The sequence below is a fragment of the Mustelus asterias genome, chromosome 13 (genome assembly GCF_964213995.1).
Source record: "Mustelus asterias chromosome 13, sMusAst1.hap1.1, whole genome shotgun sequence".
Classification (NCBI taxonomy): domain Eukaryota; kingdom Metazoa; phylum Chordata; class Chondrichthyes; order Carcharhiniformes; family Triakidae; genus Mustelus; species Mustelus asterias.
Window position 1 is genome coordinate 56,640,178 of NC_135813.1, and position 19,614 is coordinate 56,659,791.

At 44.5% G+C, this 19,614-nt stretch overlaps 1 protein-coding gene across 1 annotated transcript in view; it reads left to right on the plus strand.

The window, feature by feature from the left end:
• Positions 1-19,614, plus strand: part of sfi1 (SFI1 centrin binding protein) — a 164,081-nt gene that overhangs the window by 143,161 nt on the left and 1,306 nt on the right. The window contains exons 29-30 of the mRNA XM_078226823.1: positions 2,037-2,145; positions 9,893-9,992. Coding sequence (XP_078082949.1) covers positions 2,037-2,145; positions 9,893-9,992 — 209 coding nt within the window. The remainder of the gene's footprint in view (positions 1-2,036; positions 2,146-9,892; positions 9,993-19,614) is intronic.

Sequence of the window (19,614 nt, forward strand, 5' to 3'; positions counted from 1 at the left end):
CAATACAAGGTCAGCGTGACAGACTCAGTATTATTCTAACTAAGGCCTTGACATGCCAGCTTGACTCTGTGCTAGCACTCTCTCCTCCAAATTAAAATATCCTGGTTTCAAGCCCTACTCCAGGATATGTGCACATAACCTAGCCTCACATTTCAGTGCAGTACTTGAGCGAGTGTGCCTAATGAAATATTAAACAGAGGCTTTGTTTGCCGGTTCAGGTGTGTTTAAAGCATGCAGTGGTTCTGTGATAGAGAAGAGCGAATGGGTGCGGGGAATCTCAGTGTGCTCACCATCATTTATTTCACAATCAACACCACAAACTTTCTGATTGGGCTATCTTGCTGTGTGCGGAATGGCTTATTGCATTAGTTTACAAGCCAACTTTGCCTTCACTTCAAAAGCAATGGCTGTGGGATTTTGTGAGATGCTGTGCTTGTGAAAGACCCTGATGTAAATATAAGCATTTGCCCCACCCTGTTGTTTTCCAGCCTTTGATGTGTTTTTGTATATGTCCCTGTGTCTGGATGACCACTGTCAGACTGAATCATCAGATTAGATATTGATAAGGCTAGGAGCAACCCAGAACCAGGAAATTCAAACCAAACAGCAAGTAAGGATTAGATTTGATTTATTATTGTCACATGTATTAACATACAGTGAGAAGTATTGTTTCTTGCACACTATACAGACAAAGCATACCGTTCATAGAGAAGGAAAGGAGAGAGTGCAGAATGTAGTGTGACAGTGATAGCTAGGGTGTAGAGAAAGATCAATTTAGTGCGAGATAGGTCCATTCAAAAGGCTGATGGCAGCAAGGAAGAAGCTGTTCTTGAGTCGGTTGGTACGTGACCTCAGATTTTTGTATCTTTTTCCCAACGGAAGAAGGTGGAAGATATGTCCAAGGTGCGTGGGGTCCTTGATCATGCTGGCTGCTTTTCCAAGGCAGAGGGAATTGTAGACGGGGTCAATGGATGTGAGGCTGGTTTGCGTGATGGACTGGGCTTCGTTCATGATCCTTTGTAGTTTCCTGCAGGCTTGGACAGAGCAGGTTCCATACCAAGTTGTGATATAACTGGAAAGAATGCTTTCTATGATGCATCTGTAAAAGTTGGTGAGAGTCGTAGCGGACAGGCCGAATTTCCTTAGCCGCCTGAGGAAGTAGAGTAGGAATAGACTCTATTACTCTATTAGCTGTATTGGTTACCCCTCCACCACATTTCTAAATCAAAGAATCCCTACAGTGCAGAAGGAGGCCATTCGGCCCATTGAATCTGCACCGACCACAATTCCACCCAGGCCCTACCCCCATAACCCCATGCATTTACCCTAGCTAATCCCCTGACACTAAGGAACAATTTAGCATGGCCAATCCATCTAACCCGCGCATCTTTAGTGTATGGGTGGAAACCGGACCACCCAGAGGAAACCCACGTGAACACTGGGAGAACGTGAAGACTCCACACAGACAGTGACCCGAGCCCATGAAATGCCCCATGATAAATTTATTATTCATGGTTGAGAGCTTTTAACATAGCAGCTGGAATGTGTTTGTGTTAACGTGCATGAGTTTGCGTCCTAATGCTCCAGTTTCTATCCTGAGCGAAACGAAGCGCAATGAATGATGAAGCTTCTGGTCCAATCAAGGGGATGTAATGCCAATCTAAATCTAGAGCCTCACAAATTTGTTTGCTCCACGTCAAAGTCACTTGATTCTTCTACATTCTGGGAACTTGGTGTGGCTTGTAACATGATGCTGGTCCTGGGGCCTGTATATAGCGGAATCATATGCATCGTCTATCTGTAACATGACAAGCACATTTCCTCGTGTGTTTACACAGTATTTCCTGGGAGCGATTAGGTTACTCCAAGGGGTTTGTACAGAAGGATCAACAAATGCAGTCTGGGTTGTGTGGTTTTTTTTTGATGTGATGTTTTGAATGTTTTCTGTGAAGGCAAACTTTCTTTCTGGCCTAACTCTGCAGCGAGTGCCGCATGCACAGGGTTAATTCTTTTTGCTCTTTCTCCTCGCCTCCAAGATTCAGAGGATGATTTTGATGGAGACGCTCAGCAATGCCAGCTAGAGGCAGAACTACAAGGGATACGTCAGGAGGTGCAACGTTTCCATGACAACAAACAGAACCTGAGGTGGGTTGCTGGGTAAGCTGTGTGTGTTCAGCTCTTCTTATCCCCGGAGCAGCTCAGCGACAGACTGTGTAATCCACTTCTGAAGGACATTTGTTCCCAGGCGCCTCTGCTAGTTTAGATACTCAGCAAAGATTAGTACAGTTGTAAAGGTAATTAAATTGATCAGTGACTGGGAGAATCCGATGTGCTTATTCCTCATCGCTCTTCTGTTAAAGCTGGGCTTCTTGATGTTAAAGCTAAGCTAAGGCAGAGTGAGAAAAAAATGAGCAGCAATCATTAATAGACTCAGAATAATTACAGCACAGGAGGAGGCCATTCGGCCTGTTGTGACTGTTCTGGCTCTCTGAAGGCGCCAGTCACCTCGTGCCTCTTCACTGCCTTTACCTCACAGCTTGGCATGTTTCTCCTCTTACGGTATTGATCCAATTCTATTAAAAGCCATGATTGAGCCTGCCTCCGCAACATTCAGTGTAGATCCTAACCACTCATACAATCATAGAAACCCTACAGTGCAGAAGGAGGCCATTCGGCCCATCGTGTCTGCACCGATAACAATCCAACCCAGGCTCTATTCCCGCAACCCCACACATTTACCCCGCTAATCCTGCTAACCTACGCATCCTGGGACACTAAGGGGCAATTTAGAATGGCCAATCAACCTAACCTGCACGTCTTCAGACTGTGGGAGGAAATCGGAGCACCCGGAGGAAACCCATGCAGACACACGGAAAACGTGCCGACTCCACATAGGCAATCACCTAAGGCCAGAATTGAACCCGTGTCCGTAGCGCTGTGAGACAGCAGTGCTAACCACCGTGTCACACTTCTCCAATCCACCTGTGTAACTGAAGTTCCTCATCCCTGGAACCATTCGTAAATCTTTTCTCCACTCTCTTTACTGTTCACTGAAGTTCTTCTCTCTGGAACACTAACTCTCCCACTCCAGACATTTGAACGCTAAAATCTGGGCTGACACTCCAGAGCAGGGCTGAGGGGGTGTTGCATTGTCAGCGGAGCTGCCGTTTGAATGAGGTGCAAGGTGAGTGTAAAAGATCCTAAGAGCAGTGGAATTATTCCTGTGACCTGGCCAATATTTATCATTCAATCAACATTGCAAAATACAGGGTACCTGACTGTCGCTGTTGCTGTTTGTGAGAATTTAATGTTTACAAAATCACAGCTGTATTTCCAACATTCCAACGACAATTCAAAAGTATTGAATTAGCTATAAAACACTTTGGGATGTCCTGAGATCATAGAAGGTGCCAGTTAAATGCACATTTCTCCTTTACTTTTGACAGCTACCCTCCTTTTGACTTTGCTGTGTTTTTGACTTGACCATCCTACCAAATATTGATCAGTCTTCAATGAAGAAGTTCTTCACGTATTTCTCATTCATTCTTCTCCAATTTGCTGGTTTAATGTAAATTCGTTGGTTAACCTATTTGTGCCATTTGATATTTTATGTACGTCTTTGAGGTCCTCTGTTAACTAGCTCCTCTCTGGATTGTGACGATTAAGTGTCTGATTTATTACTCACAGCTTATCCCTGTTTGTGTTGTTTATCTTCTCTGTACTGTCTTCAATACACTGGCTTGTTTTTCCGTTGCACTCTCCGGAATACACAGTGCTGCAAGTATGTGATCTGGTCGATGGGGCTGGAATGATCAGAGCTTGATTTGGATTTGATTTGACTTGATTTATTTTTGTCACATGCATTAACATACAGTGAAAAGTATTGTTTCTTGCACGCTATACAGACAAAGCATACTGTTCACAGAGAAGGAAAGGAGAGAGTGCAGAATATAGTGTTACAGTCATAGCTAGGGTGTGGAGAAAGATAGGACAGTTCAAAAGTCTGACAGCAGCAGGGAAGAAGCTGTTCTTGAGCCGGTTGGTACGTGACCTCAGACTTTTGTACCTTTTTCTCGACAGAAGGTGGAAGAGAGAATGTCTGGGGTGTGTGGAGTCCTTGATTATGCTTTGCCGAGGCAGTGGGAAGTGTAGACAGTGTCAATGGGTGGGAGGCTGGTTTGCGTGATGGACTGGGCTTCATTCACGACCCTTCGTAGTTTCTTGCGCTCTTGGTCAGAGTAGGAGCCATACCAAGCTGTGATTCTTCCGGAGTGGCACAGTGCTATTTGTTATTAAGTTACTTGAGTTATTACCCCAGTATCCCCCTCAATATTAGTTTCCATTATCGGGTATAATTGCTTTGATCAGATCGATGTCTTTAATTCTGGGCTCCAAGCTTGTTTGCTTCCAGTCCTGCTTCTCCAGCTCCCAATGATTCTTCAGTGATGATAGCTTAACCTACCTACTTCCTCCCTGAACTTCCTCAGAGACACGTCCCTTCTGGCCTGGGATACTTCTCTAATCCGTTAACATAGCATTTACGTCTGCCATGTCAGGATCTCAAACTCCTTCAGGATTGGACAGGTGTCCCACAGTGAATGGCAGGACCATGCGATTCTCTGGTGAATACTTCTAGAAAATGGTAATTTCATATTTTAATCACCCTCTTCAGCGGCAGCTTTAACCTTTAGAATTCTAATTTCCACAATCTTCTATTACAGAACCAGACAGCACAATAGGGGATTATTCAGCCTATTGTGCCTGTGTCAATTCCTTGAAAGATTGATTTCTGTAGTCCCATCCTACTTTTGCACCACAGCCCTGAATGTATTTCTGTTTTAAATGTTTATCCGGTTCCCTTTTGAATTTGCTCCCACTGCCCTTTCTGTACATTCCAGATTAAAAGGAGTCGAAACAACACTCACCCCTGGCATTTTTGCCAATTATCTTAAATCTAGTCACCAACCCTCTTACTAACGCCAACAGTTTCTTCCTATCTATCAAATCAAATCACAATTCTAAACCTCTGTTTCAAATCTCCTTTTTAAACCCCTCTGCTATCAGGAGAACAGTTCTAACTTCTCTAATCTTTCCATATAATTGAACTCATCAAGACTCCTTCAACAGCACCTTCCAAACCCGCCACCTCTACCATCTCGAATGTCAAGAGCAGAATACACACAGCAGCACCACCTGCCTGCACGTTCACTTCCAAGCCACATGCCATCCATGCCATTGGAAATATATCACTCTTCCTTCACTGTCACTGGGCCAAAATCCTGGAACTCCCTCCCTAACAGCACTGTGGATGTACCTACACCACATGGAGTGCAGCGGTTCAGATTGTAAAGCAAGTTTAACTTTCTCAAAGCTCCTTTTTGTGGCTTGCTCCAATACCAACACTGATATTTTTTTAAAAGCAGATGTAACAGTGCTAGTAATGTTGATAGACCTGGTGTAAATTGGCCATAGTAATTAACCATGTCCAAAAAGATTTTCAGTTCTGACACACTTCTGGGTGTTGGTGCTTCCTTTATAGCTTTTACTTTTTCTTCTAAAGGTTCTAGCCTCTTAGCATCGACTTTAAATCCAAGGTTAGAGATGCCTTTCAGGCCCAGTTGTGGGCCTGAAAGGTACACTTCACTTCTTTAAACTTGCACCTCCACCTCTTTGGATCTCTTAAGCATCCCTTCGAGGTTTTCCAAGAGCACTTCTGGGGAAATTCCTGTGATTAAGACATTATCTGGGTATATCCGTATTCTGGGTATACAAAGAACAAAAAATAAAGAAAAGTACAGCAGAGGAACAGGCCCTTCGGTCCTCCAAGCCTGTGCAATAAACTTTCCATTGAAAAATAGTGCATGCTGAAGACACATCAAAGGGTAACCGGGTGTGTATTGAAATAAACCCTTGTGGGTGTTAATTGTTACAAATTTTCTTGAATCCTCATCCAATTTTAATTGTTGATGAACATGGCTCATATCTAGTTTTGTATATGTTAGGCAGCTTCATTTTTTGGAATTGGATATCTATCCAGCTTGACTGCCTGATCGATAGTAGTCCCCACAAATATGGACAGTCCTGTCCGATTTCAGTACAGGTACAATGGGGCAGCCCATTCAGAAAACTGTACTGGTGTTATGACTCCTAATTTTTCCAAACGTTTAAGTTCTGCCTCAACGTTTTGCTGTACGTTGTTTCTGGGGGTGATCTCCTCCACACCTATAACAGTCATTAGAATTTCTGGGTTGTTGATCCATTTTCTTTCTCTTCTGTCCCTGCCTTGCTCATTAAGTTTCTGCTCTGTCACTTCTGTGTATTCAACTCTGCCCTCCCAACTTTCCAAAGTTCTGTGCCATAGCTGATTCACCTCACCTGTATGCATGCACTGTAACTCAAGCACCTCTCTCTCTGCACCCTCAATCGCCTTAGCTATTTCCATGGCTTTCTCTAAGGAAATCTTATCTTTTGCCAGCAGATTTTTCTTTGTTTGTTATTTATGCCGCAAACTCGCCTGTCTCACAGCATGTCACTTAGCGATGGTCCAAATTTGCATGGCTCCGCCAATTTTGTTAGTCTTGACATGTATAGTCAGAGGCTTTTTCCCAGGGTGGTAGTGTCAATTACAAGGGGGCATGGGTTCAAGGTGAGAGGGGGAAAGTTTAAGAGAGATGTGTGGGGGAAGTTTTTCACACAGAATGTAGTGCGTGCTTGGCACGTGCTGCCTGAGGAGGTGGTTGAAGCAAGCATATTAACAACATTGAAGAGGCATCTGGATGGGTACATGAATAGGGAGGGAATAGAGGGATACGGACCGAGTCAGGGCAGAAGGTTTTTTTAGTTTATTTAGGGCATCATGATCAGCACAGGCTTGGAGGGCCGAAGGGCCTGTTCCTGTGCTGTAATTTTCTTTGTTCTTTTTATGTTGCAATCGATTCCCCTGGGTCCCTTACAACAGAGTTAAACCTAAAATACTGCATGATGATAGATGGTCTGGGGTTAATCCTTAACCAGTGTTACAAGCTGGTCAAAAGACTTAGTATCTGCAATTTCTGGGGATGTTAAATTTCTAATAAGATTGTAAATGTGGGGTTCACATACTGTAAGCAGAATGACTTTTTGCCTATCTTCTCCTGTAATTTCATGAGCGGCAGAGAAATAGCAGAGTCTTTCAATTTTCCCAAGGGGGGGGGAATTATTTTTACTTACTGTTGCTATTGGGGTATTTCTTTTGTTTAAAAAAAAAGTGGCAGAATTTTCCCTCTCTCGATTCCAGGAGTTGGTGACTGTAGTCCCGATTTCTTTGTCAAGGTGCATAGTGATTCTGAACCAGGGTTCTGAATCTCAATAAAGGTAACTGTGATGGTATGATGCATTAATTGGCCATGATGGATTGGGAAACATTATGGAAAGGAAAGGCAGTAGACCGGCAATGGCAGACATTTAAAGAGCGAATAGGAGAACTCCAGAAGTTGTTTATTTCTGTTTGGTGCAAGAATGGCAAGGAAACTGTGGCCAAACCATGACTTCCAAGGGAAATTAGAGATGGTATTTGATTCAAAAAAAGGAAGCATACAGAGTGGCAAGTAAGGAATAGACCTGAGGACTGGGGGCAGTTTAAAATTCAGCAATGGAGGACCAATGGATTGATTAAGAAGGGGAAAATAGAGTATGAAAGTAAGCTAGCAAGGAACATAAAAACTGACTGCAAAAGTTTCTACAGATATGTAAAGGGAAAAAGATTGACAAAAACTAATGTAGGCCCCTTACAGTCAGAAACTGGAGAATTTATAACGGGGAATAAAGAAATGGTTGAGGAACTAAATTTATACTTTGCTTCAGTCTTCACAAAGGAAGACATGAATAATGTACCAGAAGTGCTGAGAGAAACATGTTTTAGTGAGGAGCTGAAGGAAATCAGCATTGGTAGAGAAATGGTTTTGGGGAAATTGATGGGATTGAAGGTGGATAAATCTCCAGGTCCTGATCATCTTCATCCCAGAGTACTTAAAGAGTGGCCCTGGAAATAATAGATCCATTGCTGGTTATTTTCCAAACTTCTTTGGACTCAGGACTGGTTCCTACAGATTGGAGGGTAGTTAATGTAAGCCCGCTATTCAAAAAGGGAGGTAGAGAGAAAATAGGGAACTATAGACCAGTGAGCCTAACGTTCGTACTGGGGAAGTTGCTAGAGTTTTTTTATCAAGGATTTCATAGCTCAGCATTTGGAAGGCAGTGGTATAATCAGACAAAATCAGCATGGATTTACAAAGGGGAGTCATGCTTGATGAATCTATTGAAATTCTTTGAAGATGTAACTAGTAGAATTGACCAAAGAGAACCAGTGAATGTGGTTTATTTAGACTTTCAGAAGGCTTTTGACAAGGTCTCATATAACAGACTACTATGTAAAGTTAAAGCACATGGGATTGCGGGTAGTGTTTTGAGATAGAAAGCTGGTTAGCAGATAGGAAGCAAAAACGTTAGCATAAATGGGTCTTTTTCTGATTGGCAGTCAGTGACTAGTGGGGTTCTGCAGGGATCTGTGCTAGTATCCAACTGTTCACATTATATATTAATGATTTGGAAGAGGAAACTAAGTACCATCTCCAAATTTTCAGATGATACAAAGTTGGGTGGGGGGGTGAGCTGTGAGGAGGATGCAGAGATGCTTCAGCATGATTTGGACAGGCTGAATGTATGGGCATATGCATGGCAGATGCAGTATAATGTGGATAAATGTGAGGTTAGCCACTTTGGTAGCAATAATAGGAAGGCAGATTATTATTTAAATGGGTGTAAATTAAGAGAAGTTCATACTTAAAGAGACCTTGGTGTCCTTATGCATCAGTCGTTGAAAGTAAGTGTGCAGGTATAGCGGGCAGTAAAGAAGGCAAATGGTATGCTGGCCTTCATAGCAAGAGGATTTGGTGTTTAGGGATAGGGATGTTTTGTTGCAATTGTATAGGGCGTTGGTGAGGCCAGACCTCGAGTATTGTGTGCATTATGGAGTCCTTATCTGAGGAAGGATGTCCTTGCTATAGAGGGAGTACAGTGAAGGTTGACCAGGGTGATTTCTGGGATGGCAGGTCTGTCATGTGAGGAGAGACCAAGTCAGTTAGGATTATATTCACTGGAGTTTAGAAGAGTGAGAGGGGATCTCATAGAAACTTATAAAATTAAAACAGGGTTAGACAGGGTAGATTCAGAAAGAATGTTTCCAGTGGTGGGGGAGTCCAGAACTAGGGGTCATAGTTTGAGGATAAGGGGTAAACATTTTAGAACTGAGGTGAGAAGAAATTTCTTCATCCAGAGAGTGGTGAATGTATGGAATTCACTACCACAGAAAGTAGTTGAGGCCAAAACATTGTCTGATTTCAAGGAGAAATTAGATATAGCTCTTGGGGCTAAAGGGATCAGGGGATATGGGAAGTAGAGGCAATCAGGATATTGAATTTGATGATCAGCTATGATCAAAATAAATGGTGGAGCAGGCTCGAACGGCTGAATGGCCTAAGCGTGCTTTTAGTTTCTATGATTTACCTCATTGCCAATATAAAAATTGCGAGGCACTTGAACTACTCGGCAAATGAAAGTAACAAAATTGTTTATTCGAACCAAACTTTGTACAAGAGAGGACAACGGAAACAACCGTACTCCTCAATTCCCCAGGGGTCAATTGCCAGAGCCCAACCGCTGCTCTCCAACTGCAGCTCTGCGCTCTCAGACTTGCGCTCAACCACTGTGTAGTGTGCTCTGCTGCGCTACCACACACACCCTTTCTGACCTCCTCATGTTATGGCAGGATGGAGGTAGCTTTATTCCATGTTTAACTATGCTGCTAGGAATATAATTATTCAAAACAATAAGCGCTGTATATCTTTCTTTACAGATCCTGGCGGAAACAAGCCTCTGTGCTCCGAAATTGGCTTCAAATAAATGCTGCAGATAAGGAAGACGAAGAGTTGGGGATGAGACAGGAACTAAAGAAGGTAAATCTGTGTCAATCTAACAGCCTCACCAGGACTGATGACAGTGAATTATAGTGACACTTTCACAAACATTATTCGATCACATGGCACTTTGAGGCAGGTATTTCAAACTTGCGTTACTCTCGAGTCCTGGCTTGAAGCAGGCGAACTTGCTTGGGTAGTTTGGGCAGCATGGTGGCACAGTGATTAGCACTGTTGCCTCGCAGCGCCAGGGACCCGGGTTCGATTCCAGCCTCGGGTCACTGTCTGTGCGGAGTTTGCACATTCTCCCCGTGTCTGCGTGGGTTTCCTCCCACAGCCCAAAGATGTGCCGGTTAGGTTGATTGGCCATGCTAAATTGACCCTAGTGGATCAATAAGAACATAAGAAATAGGAGCAGAAGTAGGCCATCTAGCCCCTCGAGCCTGCCCCGCCATTCAACAAGATCATGGCTGATCTGAGGCGAATCAGTTCCACTTACCCGCCTGCTCCCCATATCTCTTAATTCCCTTATCGATCAGAAATCTATCTACCCGTGATTTAAACATATTCAATGAGGTAGCCTCCACCACTTCAATGGGCAGAGAATTCCAGAGATTCACTACCCTCTGGGAGAAGAAGTTCCCCCTCAACTCTGTTCTGAACTGGCCCCCATTTATTTTGAGGCTGTGCCCTCTAGTTCTGGTTTCCCTTCTAAGTGAAAAGAATCTCTCTACCCTATCCAGCCCCTTCATTATCTTATATGTCTCTATAAGATCACCCCTCAGCCTTCAAACCCCAACGAGTACAGACCCAATCTGTTCAATCTCTCCTCATAAGCTACACCCTCATCTCCGGTATCAACCTGGTGAACCTTCTCTGCACTCCCTCCAAGGCCAATATATCCTTTCGCAAATAAGGGGACCTAAACTGCACACAGTACTCCAGTTGCGGCCTCACCAGTGCCTTGTATAGTTGCAGCAAGACCTCCCTTGCTATTCTATCCCCCTTACGATAAAGGCCAACATTCCATTCGCCTTCTTGATCACCTGCTGCACCTGCAGACTGAGTTTTTGCGATTCGTGCACAAGGACCCCCAGGCCCCTCTGCACAGTCGCACGATGTAATTTTTCTCCATTTAAATAATATTCCAATTTACTATTATTTCTTCCGAAGTGGATAACCTCACATTTGCCAACGTTATATTCCATCTGCCAGATCCTCGCCCACTCACTTAGCCTATCCAAATCTCTCTGCAGACTTTCCACATCCTCCACGCAATTCGTTTTCCCACACATCTTCGTGTCATCAGCAAACTTTGATACCCTACACTCAGTCCCCTCCTCCAGATCATCTATGTAAATGGTAAAGAGTTGAGGCCCCAGCACCGATCCCTGCGGCACGCCACTGGTCACCAACTGCCAACCAGAAAAGCACCCATTAATTCCAACTCTCTGCTTCCTGTTAGATAGCCAATCCCCAATCCACGCCAACACCTTACCCCCAACTCTGTGTACCCCAATCTTCTGCAGCAACCTTTTGTGAGGCACCTTTTCGAACCCCTTCTGGAAATCTAAAAACACCACATCCACCGGTTCCCCTCTGTCAACCGCACTAGTCACATCTTCATAAAAATCCAGTAAATTCGTCAAACACGACTTTCCCTTCATGAATCCATGCTGCGTCTGCTTGATCGAACCATTCTTATCCAGGTGCTCTGCTATTTCCTCTTTAATGATGGACTCCAGCATCTTCCCAACTACGGACGTTAAGCTAACCGGCCTGTAGTTACCCGCATTTTGTCTACTTCCTTTTTTAAACAGCGGCGTCACATTAGCTGTTTTCCAATCAGCCGGCACTATCCCAGAGTCCAGCGAATTTTGATAAATAACTACTAACACATCTGCTATTACCTCAGCCATTTCTTTCAGATTAGCATGGTAAATATGTGGGCTTGCGGGACTAGTGCCTGGGTGGGATTGTGGTTGGTGCAGGCTTGATGGGCTGAATGGCCTCCTTCTGCACTGTAGAGATTGTATGGATTCTATGACTTAACTGATCTCCCCGGCCTGCTTCTCGAGCTGCCAGTTCTGCTTGTGTCACTTGAGAGGAAATAACTTTGGTGCCATGGTGGAAAAAGCATTCAAATTTCATGCAAAAAGTCCCTGGCTCAAAATGGTAGAAATCGGGCTGAACAGGATATGTTGCACTCTGCCATGAGGCTGCCCTTGTGAAAAGTCCCTATGTTTCGAGATAGGTTGAGGATGACAGTGTCCTTGGGGGGAGAGGCTTGGGCTTTGCATTCCAGCAGTACAGCGGCTCTCGCTGAGGTACAGTTAGACCCAAACTAGCACAGACCTATATCTCAGCCTGGTGACTGGGCTGACTGAGCAGGAGGGGAGGAATAATTGGGAAGTAAATTCCAGCGCTAGATTTTATTTTCTGCACTGATGTTCATCTGTGGAGTTTTGCTGGTTTTGTTTTGCTGGTGGCAGCTGGTTCTAATTGTCCTTCCTTTATAGTGATGTATTCAGTTTATAATGAATTGTCGATTGTTGGGATTTTATATAATCCCTGCCTATTAATGCTTGCTGTGATGTGAGAGTGAGAGGACACTGGAGGCAGGCGGGACTGGGCTCCGGTTTGAACCCGGTGCTCTCGGTTTCTGGCCCAAGGTGGGTACGGAGAGGAAACTTTCTGCTGGTGGGTTCCTCAGGTGAAGGTATTTGTAGTCATGTCATTCCCATCATATGTTGCAGAGCACTTGGATGAAGAGACAACCGATTCACAGCAGATAACCTTTTAACACCCAGACAGCCTGAATTCCAGCAGCAACTGACTTATTTACATTCCTGCAGAGCTCATCTCATTCTAACATAGCAGGGACACAAGGACCCCAGGCAGAGCAAAATCCAGCTGGCTGTGTAACTGATGTAGCAGCACTGTAGTGAGGAAAAACACTCGAACATCATAGCGAGGGGGCCCGTCGACAATTACTTGCAGTTGCCTCTCAATTTCAGACCAAACTGGGCAGTTCTTGACATCATTTAACTGGCAACAGCTGTTTCACATCTGGAGCTTTTACCTTTCCCGCATATTCCCAAACCTCGGAGGCCAAATCCTGCCCCTGGACAGAAAGCTGTTCAGCAATTGGAAAAGAGGTTAGTGATTGTACACATGCACCTTCTCTCTGACAGAGATAGCGATACACTTGGGCAGCAGATCACTCAGATATTCAGCAAGTTGCTGTCGGTCTCTCAATAATAAACCTGCCCCAAATCCCGCCAATGGACAGGAAGCCACTCAAATAATTCACTCCATATTCAGCCTCTTCCAGAAACTCTGAGAGTTAACCCAAGTTTGGAAAACACATTCATCTGATGACATATTGATGTCAGAGACTGAATGATATCACGCACAGCTTCCCAGCCCAATCCGTTACTAGGAGTGCCAGCTATTTCCTAATTGCACATAATATAATAACTAGGAGCAGGAGGAGGCCATTCAGCCCCTCGAGCCTGCTCCGCCATTCAATACCATCATGGCTGATCTCATCTCAGCCTCAACTCCACTTTCCTGCCCATTCACCATAACCCTTCAACCCATTACTAATTAAAAATCTGTCTATCTCCTCAAATTTATTCAATGTTCCGGCATCTACCACTCTCTGGGATAGTGAGTTCTACAGACTCACCACCCTCTTGTCTACCCTCAGGCCCTGGGGACCTGAAGGCAGACAAGTCCCCAGGGCCTGGTGGCCAACATCATAGGGTCTTAAAGGAAGTGGAGCAGAGATCGTGGATCCATTGGTTATAATATTCCAAAATTCCCTAGATTGGAAAAATGCTAATGTACCAATTCTGCTTCCCTCCCTTATTCAAAAAGGGAGGGAGGCAGAAAGTAGGAAATGATAGACCAGTTAGTTTAACATCTGCTGTTGGGAAATTGTTAGAATCCATTATTAAAGGAAATAATAACAGGACATTTGGAAAGTCAGAACACAATCCATCAGAATCAGCATGGTTTTATGAAGGATAAATCGCGTTTGACTAATTTGCTCGAGTTTTTCAAAGATGTGACAAGCCAAGCGGCTAATGGGGATCCAATAGATGTAGGATATCTGGACTTCCGGAAGGCGTTTGATAAGGTGCCACACAGAAGGTTAATACACAAGGTTACATGGGGTTAGGGGTAATTTATTAGCTTGGATTGAAGACTGGCTAACTGAGAGAACAGTAAGAAGTCTCACAACACCAGGTTAAAGTCCAACAGGTTTATTTGGTAGCAAATTTGGTATTTGCTACCAAATAAACCTGTTGGACTTTAACCTGGTGTTGTGAGACTTCTTACTGTGTTCACCCCTGTCCAACACCGGCATCTCCACATCATAACTGAGAGAAGGCAGAGAGTCAGGATAAATGGGTCTTTCTCTGGTTGGCAAGATGTAACTACATGTCACAGGGTTCAGTCCTCGGGCACCAACTATTTACAATCTATATTAATGACTTGCAATAAAGAAATAAGAAATTTACAAATGGATATGGATATGTTCAAGTGATTGGACCAAAATGTGGCAGATGGAGTTTAACGCAGATAAGTGTGGCATTATCCATTTTGATTAGGAAAATGGAAAGGCAACTTATGATCTAAATGGAGAGAAATTTTGGGGTGCTTCAGTGCAGAGGGATCTGGGTGTCTTTGTGCATGATTTGCACAATCGTGCGATTGTGCGAATAGTTTCAATTCGTACAATTGAAACTATTCAATTTTGTTTTGTTGAGTACTATTTCCCTACATGGAGCACAAGAACTGGATCTTTCCCCTCCCACTCCAAGTTCCTCTGGAGCCCTGATAAGATATCCCAAACCCTGCGCCGGGCAGGTAACACAGCCTTCGGGACTCGACCCTGTCCACAGAGAACAGTGTCTGTTCCCCTGACTATACTATTCAGCATCTAGTCCCCTGATTAATACTACATTTGACTTTACCATGTTGCTGTGGTCAGTTTGTTCATCCTCCGTACAGTCCCCACTCTCATCTATACAAGAGGCAAGAATCTCGAACTTGTTGGACAAGAGCAATGGCTGAGGCTCCTGCAGCCCTACCCCCTGGATCCCTCTACCTGCCTCATTCACAGTCACACCCTCCTGTTCCTGACCACTGGCCAAATTCAAGGTAGTTACATAATAACATAAGAAATAGGAGCAGGAGTAGGCCATCTAGCCCCTCGAGCCTGCCCCGCCATTCAATAAGATCATGGCTGATCTGAAGTGGATCAGTTCCACTTACCCGCCTGATCCCTATAACCCCTAATTCTCTTACCGATCAGGAATCCATCTATCCGTGATTTAAACATATTCAACGAGGTAGCCTCCACAACTTCAGTGGGAAGAGAATTCCAGAGATTCACCACCCTCTGAGAGAAGTTCCTCCTCAACTCTGTCCTAAACTGACCCCCCTTTATTTTGAGGCTGTGCCCTCTAGTTCTAGTTTCCTTTCTAAGTGGAAAGAATCTCTCCATCTCTACCCTATCCAGCCCCTTCATTATCTTATAGGTCTCTATAAGATCCCCCCTCAGCCTTCTAAATTCCAACGAATACAAACCCAATCTGCTCAGTCTCTCCTCATAATCAACACCCCTCATCTCTGGTATCAACCTGGTGAACCTTCTCTGCACTCCCTCCAAGGCCAATATATCCTTTCGCAAATAAGGGGACCAATACTGCACACACTATTCCAGCTGCGGCCTCACCAATGCCCTGTACAGATGCAGCAAGACATCTCTGTTAGTCTAAGGAGTGTGAATCCGATGTAATGAGGAGTTTGAGACATTTAGGACAAGATCTAGATGATGATTCTGACGAGGTGCAATGTGCCCCAGCACAGCTCTGAGCTGGAGTGTTGGTGAATGTCTGAGTAACTCCACGGTGGGGTTTAATTACTTGGTGAGTCCGGTGTAACTCCAGCGAGTACACCCTGTTGTTACAGGGTGCATCAAATCACATCAATAAACTACTTTAGCATTTCCTGTCTGGAAGAGGCTGAATATGGAGTGAATTATTTGTGTGGCTTCCTGTCCATTGGCAGGATTTGGAGCAGGTTTATTATTGAGATACTGACAGCCACTTGCTGAATATCTGAAGAAGATACTGAGTGATCTGCTGCCCAAGTAATCGCTATCTCTGTCAGAGAGAAGGTGCATGTGTACAATCACTAACCTCTTTTCCAATTGCTAAACAACTTTCTGTCCAGGGGCAGGATTTGGCCTCCGAGGTTTGGGAATATGCGGGAAAGGTAAAAGCTCCAGATGTGAAACAGCTGTTGCCTGATAAATGATGTCAAGAGTTGTCCTATTTGATCTGAAATTGTTTTGATTTGATTTATTATTGTTACAGGTATTAACATAGAGTGGAAAGTATTGTTTCTTGCGCGCTATACAGACAAAGCATACCATAGAGAAGGAAACGAAAGAGTGCAGAATGTAGTGTTACAGTCATAGCTAGGGTGTAGAGAAAGATCAACTTAATATAAGGAAGGTCCATTCAAAAGTCTAACAGCAGCAGGGAAGAAGCTGTTCTTGAGTTGGTTGGTACGTGACCTCAGACTTTTGTATCTTTTTCCTGACGGAAGAAGGTGGAAGAGAGAATGTCCGGTGTGCGTGGGCTCCTTGATTATGCTGGCTGCTTTGCCGAGGCAGCGGGAAGCGTAGACAGAGTCAATGGATGGGAGAGCAATTGTGAGGCAACTGCAAGTAATTGGAGATGGGGCTCCTCACCCCACCTTTGACCTTTGAGTGTTTTTCCTCACTCCAGTGCTGTTGCATCAGTGTGATCTAAAGGCCCCCAATGAGAATGCAGTCATAACCCCTGTACATTTACTAAATAATCTCTCCATTTGACAAGATTGGTGAATCCATCTTGCTGGCTTGTGTTTCAGAATCCCAGCTAAAGGTCTCCCTTTTAACGATTTCCAGTTCCCCAGCCCAGACCGCCTCTTCTTCACCATGCATGTCCAATCCTTCTACACCTCCATTCCCCACCAGGTTGTCCTCAAAGATCTTCACTTCTTCATCAAACAGAGGTCTGAACAATCCCCATTCACCACCACTCTCCTCCGTCTGGCTGAACTGATCTCTCACTCAACAATTTCTCCTTTAACTCATCTCACTTCCTCCAAATAAAAGGTGTGGCTATGGACACCCGCATGGTTCCCAGTTATGCCTATCTCTTTATGGGTTATGTGGAGCATTCCTACTCCGACCCCCTCCCACAACTCCTTTATCGGTACATTGACAACTATTTGCCACTTCATGCTCTCATCTGGACCTGGAAAGATTTATCAATTTTGCTTCCAATTTTCACCCCTCTATTGCCTTCACATGGTCCATCTCTGACACTTCCCTTCCTTGACCACTCTGTCTCCATTTCTGGTGATAAACTGCTCCCACAACTACCTTGACTACAGCTCTTCATACCCCACATCCTGTAAGGACTCAATCTCATTCTCTCAGTTCCTTCGCCTCCGCCGCATCTGTTCTGATGATGCCACTTTCCAAAATAGCACTGCCGATATGTCTTCCTTAATCAATGGTTTTCCACCCACTGTGGTTGACAGGACCACGTCCAACTCATTCCCTGGCCCACTGCTCTCACCCCCTCCCCTCCCTCCCAGAACCAGGACAGGGTCACCCCACCAGCCTCCGCATTCAAAGGATCATCCTCCACCATTCCCAGCATGATGCCATTATCCAACATATCTTTCCTCACCTCACCTCCCCCCTCTCAGGATTCCGCAGGGACCATTCTCTCCGGGACACCCTGGTCCACTCCTCCATTGCATCCAACACCTCACCCCCTGCCCATGGCACCTTCCCATGCAATCGTAGAAGGTACAGCACCTGCCCCTTTACCTCCTCCTTGCTCACGTCCCAGGTCCTAAACACCCCTTTCAGGTGAAGCAGTGCTTCATGTGCACCTCCTTCAATCTGGTCTATTGCAGTCGCTGCTCCCAATGCGGTCTACGCTACATCGGAGAGACCAAACACAGACTGGGTGACTGTTTTGCTGAACACCTTCGGTCCGTCCGTAAGCAGGACCCAGACTTTCCTGTCGCTTGCCACTTCAACACACCATCCTGCTCTCCTGTCCACATGTCCATCCTTGGTCTTTTGCAATGTTGTAGTGAACCCCAATGCAAACTGGAGGAACAGCAGCTCATCTTCCCATTGGGCACTTTACAGCCTTCCGGACTGAACATTGAGCTCAACAACTTAAAAGCATGAACTCTCCCCTCCATCTTCACCCCATTCCCATTTATTTTATTTCATTCTGTTTCATCCTAATTACCCACTTTATCATCCTTCTTTCTTACCTCCATTTTTCCACTTTCCATTCCAGCTCTCCTCCTTGTCCCCTCCCCCCTCCTTCCTTCAGGGTAACAGCCACATTCCTCAGGCAGTCCTTTAACAATCTGTACCTCTGTTCTGCCATCCACACATTCTGATCACTTAATGGACACTTTTAGCACCTTCTCAGTCTTCTGTATCCTCATTTACATTCCCTTTGCCCCATTCCACCCCCCATAGTATAAATCTCCAGATTCTCTTTGCTCTCAGCTCTGACGAAGGGTCATCCAGACTCAAAACGTTGGCTCTATTCTCTCTCCACAGATGCTGCCAGACCTGCTGAGATTTTCCAGCATTTTCTGTTTTTTGTTTTTGATTCCAGCAGCTGCAGTATTCTGCTTTTATCTCCCTTTTATTCGTTGTACAGTGAATAATTTGTGTGTAGTGTGTAGAGAATGCTGAATGAGGATTATACACTTAATAATATAGATCTTCAGGTGATTTGTATGCCCTGTAAATCGTGCGCTCTCCTCCCTATTGCTTTGCAAGTGATGTGCGCTTTTAAGATTGAGTTTTTTGGCAGATATTTTTTGACAAGCCTTGGGTGAAGAGTGATCTGGTGTGATACCCTGCATCTGTGATACAGGAGCAGATCCTACCTGAAATATCACGTCAAAATGTCATTGGAGAAGCATGAAATCTGTGAGCTTTCCTTGATGACTCCAAAACTGGAATAAGGTGTATTCTCTAAATAGCATTTAGAGAACACACCTTATTCAAGGAATGAGAACCCATATATCAATCCTTGTACTTACTTAAGGAAGGAATTAATGGTTATGGTAAGTGGGCGGGTAAGTGGCGCTGAGTCCACAAAAAGATCAGCCATGATCTTATTGAATGGCGGAGCAGGCTCGAGGGACCAGATGGCCTACTCCTGCTCCTAGTTCTTATGTTCTTAGGTTTGTTTGCTACATAACTGACTTCAAATGCTGTTAGGGAACCTCAATGAACATATTTGATTCTTCTGCTTGAAATTCTGTACAATAGGAGCAAATGAGGACATTTTTGGTTTGATTTTTTATTAACATTGATCGGCTGCACTTCATTTAATGAGTGGGGGACCATTGCAAGATCTGCTGACTAATAGAAATTGCAAGATTGTGGCTACAAGGATTGGGCTCCCTTTCTCCAACTTTCGGTCCCTGGTTAATTCTCCTACACAACATCAGCTCTCCAGAACTACTGTCTTATGTATCACCATTCTGTGAATGAACCAACCAGTTGGGGAATTACTCATTTCCAACTGCTCAGTTTAACACA